The 2015-nt window shown below is 36.4% G+C and overlaps 1 protein-coding gene across 1 annotated transcript in view; it reads left to right on the forward strand.

Moving 5' to 3' along the window:
* Window positions 1–1708, forward strand: part of LOC106875902 (c-Myc-binding protein) — a 14265-nt gene extending 12557 nt beyond the window's left edge. Inside the window, exons 4-5 of the mRNA XM_014924218.2 lie at window positions 291–420; window positions 1083–1708. Of these exons, the coding sequence (XP_014779704.1) occupies window positions 291–420; window positions 1083–1130 (178 nt within the window). The 3' untranslated portion in view covers window positions 1131–1708. The remainder of the gene's footprint in view (window positions 1–290; window positions 421–1082) is intronic.
* The last annotated feature ends 307 nt before the right edge of the window (window positions 1709–2015 follow it).

Below are 2015 nucleotides of genomic sequence, written 5' to 3' on the forward strand. Positions count from 1 at the left end.
GATATGTTTCTTGTTCTCTCTTTTTTCCACTGTTCTCTCTCAGTATTTCAGTGAGAGGAAGAGAAAAAAGTTTGAAAGAAACACACACACACACACACACACATATTCACTCACACACATAAACCTGCCTTAGCTTCCAGAAAGGATTGAAAGTGTGCTTGCACACACACACACACACACACACACACACACACACATATTCATACAAACACACACACACTTAAATCTGTCTTCGATCCCAGGAAATATTCCTTGTGATGTTGAGTTTATCCTTAAGTGAACCTAACCAGATTTTTGAAACAGCATCTTGGTGTTTCCGGTCCTGAAACAGCAGATGTAGATGCCTTGAAGTTAGAGGTCATAGAATTACAGGAGAAAGTGGAACAACTTCAAGAGGAGAATTCAGATCTCAAAAGCAAGGTAAGATTCATCACCATCATCATCACCATCATCATTTAGTGTCGCGTTTTCCAGGCTGGCATGGATTAGACAGTTTGGTTGGAAATGGTAAGCCAGAGAGCTACACCAGACTCCAGTCTGATTTGGCTCCATTTCTATGGCTGGATATCCTTCCTAACACCAACTACTCCAAGAGTATAGTAGGTGCCTTTTGCGTGTCACTAGCACGGGTGCCCCTAATGTGTTATGTTGTTCTTTAGCTACTTCCAAATAGATTTATGACATAGGGTGCTTGTAAATGCATTCATGCTAACTTTGAGGTCTTTCATGGATAAAAGTGGAATGGTCAGTATCAATGTCCTACATCTGCTCTTCCATGCTGACATATTGTCTGCTTTGGCATGGTTTCTATGGCTGGATGCCCTTCCTTATGCCAGCTACTTCACTAATTGCACCAGCACTAAAGAGGGTACCTTGTAACTTGTAAGACGAAGGACCTAAAGGGATCTAAGTAACTAAAGGAGAATAGGAAGAAGATGGTTTAATGTTTCTAAGCAGGATGATGAGATGGGGTAAAGTGAGATGAGAGAAACTGATGTAGTTTTTAAATTTGTTGAAATATTGACATGTTTTATGGTTTAATGAATCAATGTTTTTTTCTTATATTTGTATTCTATTTGCAGCTTCAACAATATGAACCCAATTTGACAGAACAGTCTGTTGATAACTAACCATCCTCTGTTGTCATGTCCCACTGCTGTTGTCACATCCACACACATGACTGGCCTTATAACACTGGATGGCTTTAACTTTCCACTTAATTCAAATAGAATTTTGAAAAGCAATTTATTTTTTATGTTTGTTTATTTGTTATTCTTTATTTCTATTGGTATTTCATATCATTTAGTTTCTCTCTATCTCTCTCTCTCTTTATCCCTCCCTCCTATCTACCTATCTATTTATCATCAATCTATCTATCTATCTTCCTGTCTGTCTATATATGTCATCTGGTTACCTGTCTATTTATCTGTCTCTCTCATCACCTATACCTTCAGTAAATAACTGTCTCATTGGTTGCTATTATCAACAGCTGTTCTGGAGGGATACTCAGAACAGATTTCATATCCCACAATGCATTATCGCTGGGAGCCCCCATTGTTTGCTGGCTCCCAGTTGACAATTTGTTATTCAGTTGTGAAATAGTCTCATGAATAAAAAAAAAAATTAAAAAAAAAAGACAATGCTTCAATTGTTTAACTTATTTTCAATTTCATCTTTTTAAGTTAATAAAACATTTTTCTGTAATGAATTCTCTGATAATATCTGTTGTTAATTTGCATGGGTGAATGGTTAAGAAGTTCACTTCTCAATCACAAGATCCCAGTTTCAATCCCACTGTGGAGCATCTTAGGCAAGTGTCTTTTAACTCTTTAGCATTCGGATTACTTTCTCTAATGTAATACTGATTTATTTCTTCTTTTATGAATTAATCCTGCATTATCTCATAGCTTTGAGATTTCAAAACTGTCCGATGAACGGAAACGTGAAACTCTGAGTAACAGCTTTTGTGATGTCTTTGCAGCTTTATTAATAAAGTATACATATATATATATATA

This window comes from Octopus bimaculoides, chromosome 24 (genome assembly GCF_001194135.2).
Source record: "Octopus bimaculoides isolate UCB-OBI-ISO-001 chromosome 24, ASM119413v2, whole genome shotgun sequence".
In the NCBI taxonomy this organism is placed as follows: Eukaryota; Metazoa; Mollusca; class Cephalopoda; order Octopoda; family Octopodidae; genus Octopus; species Octopus bimaculoides.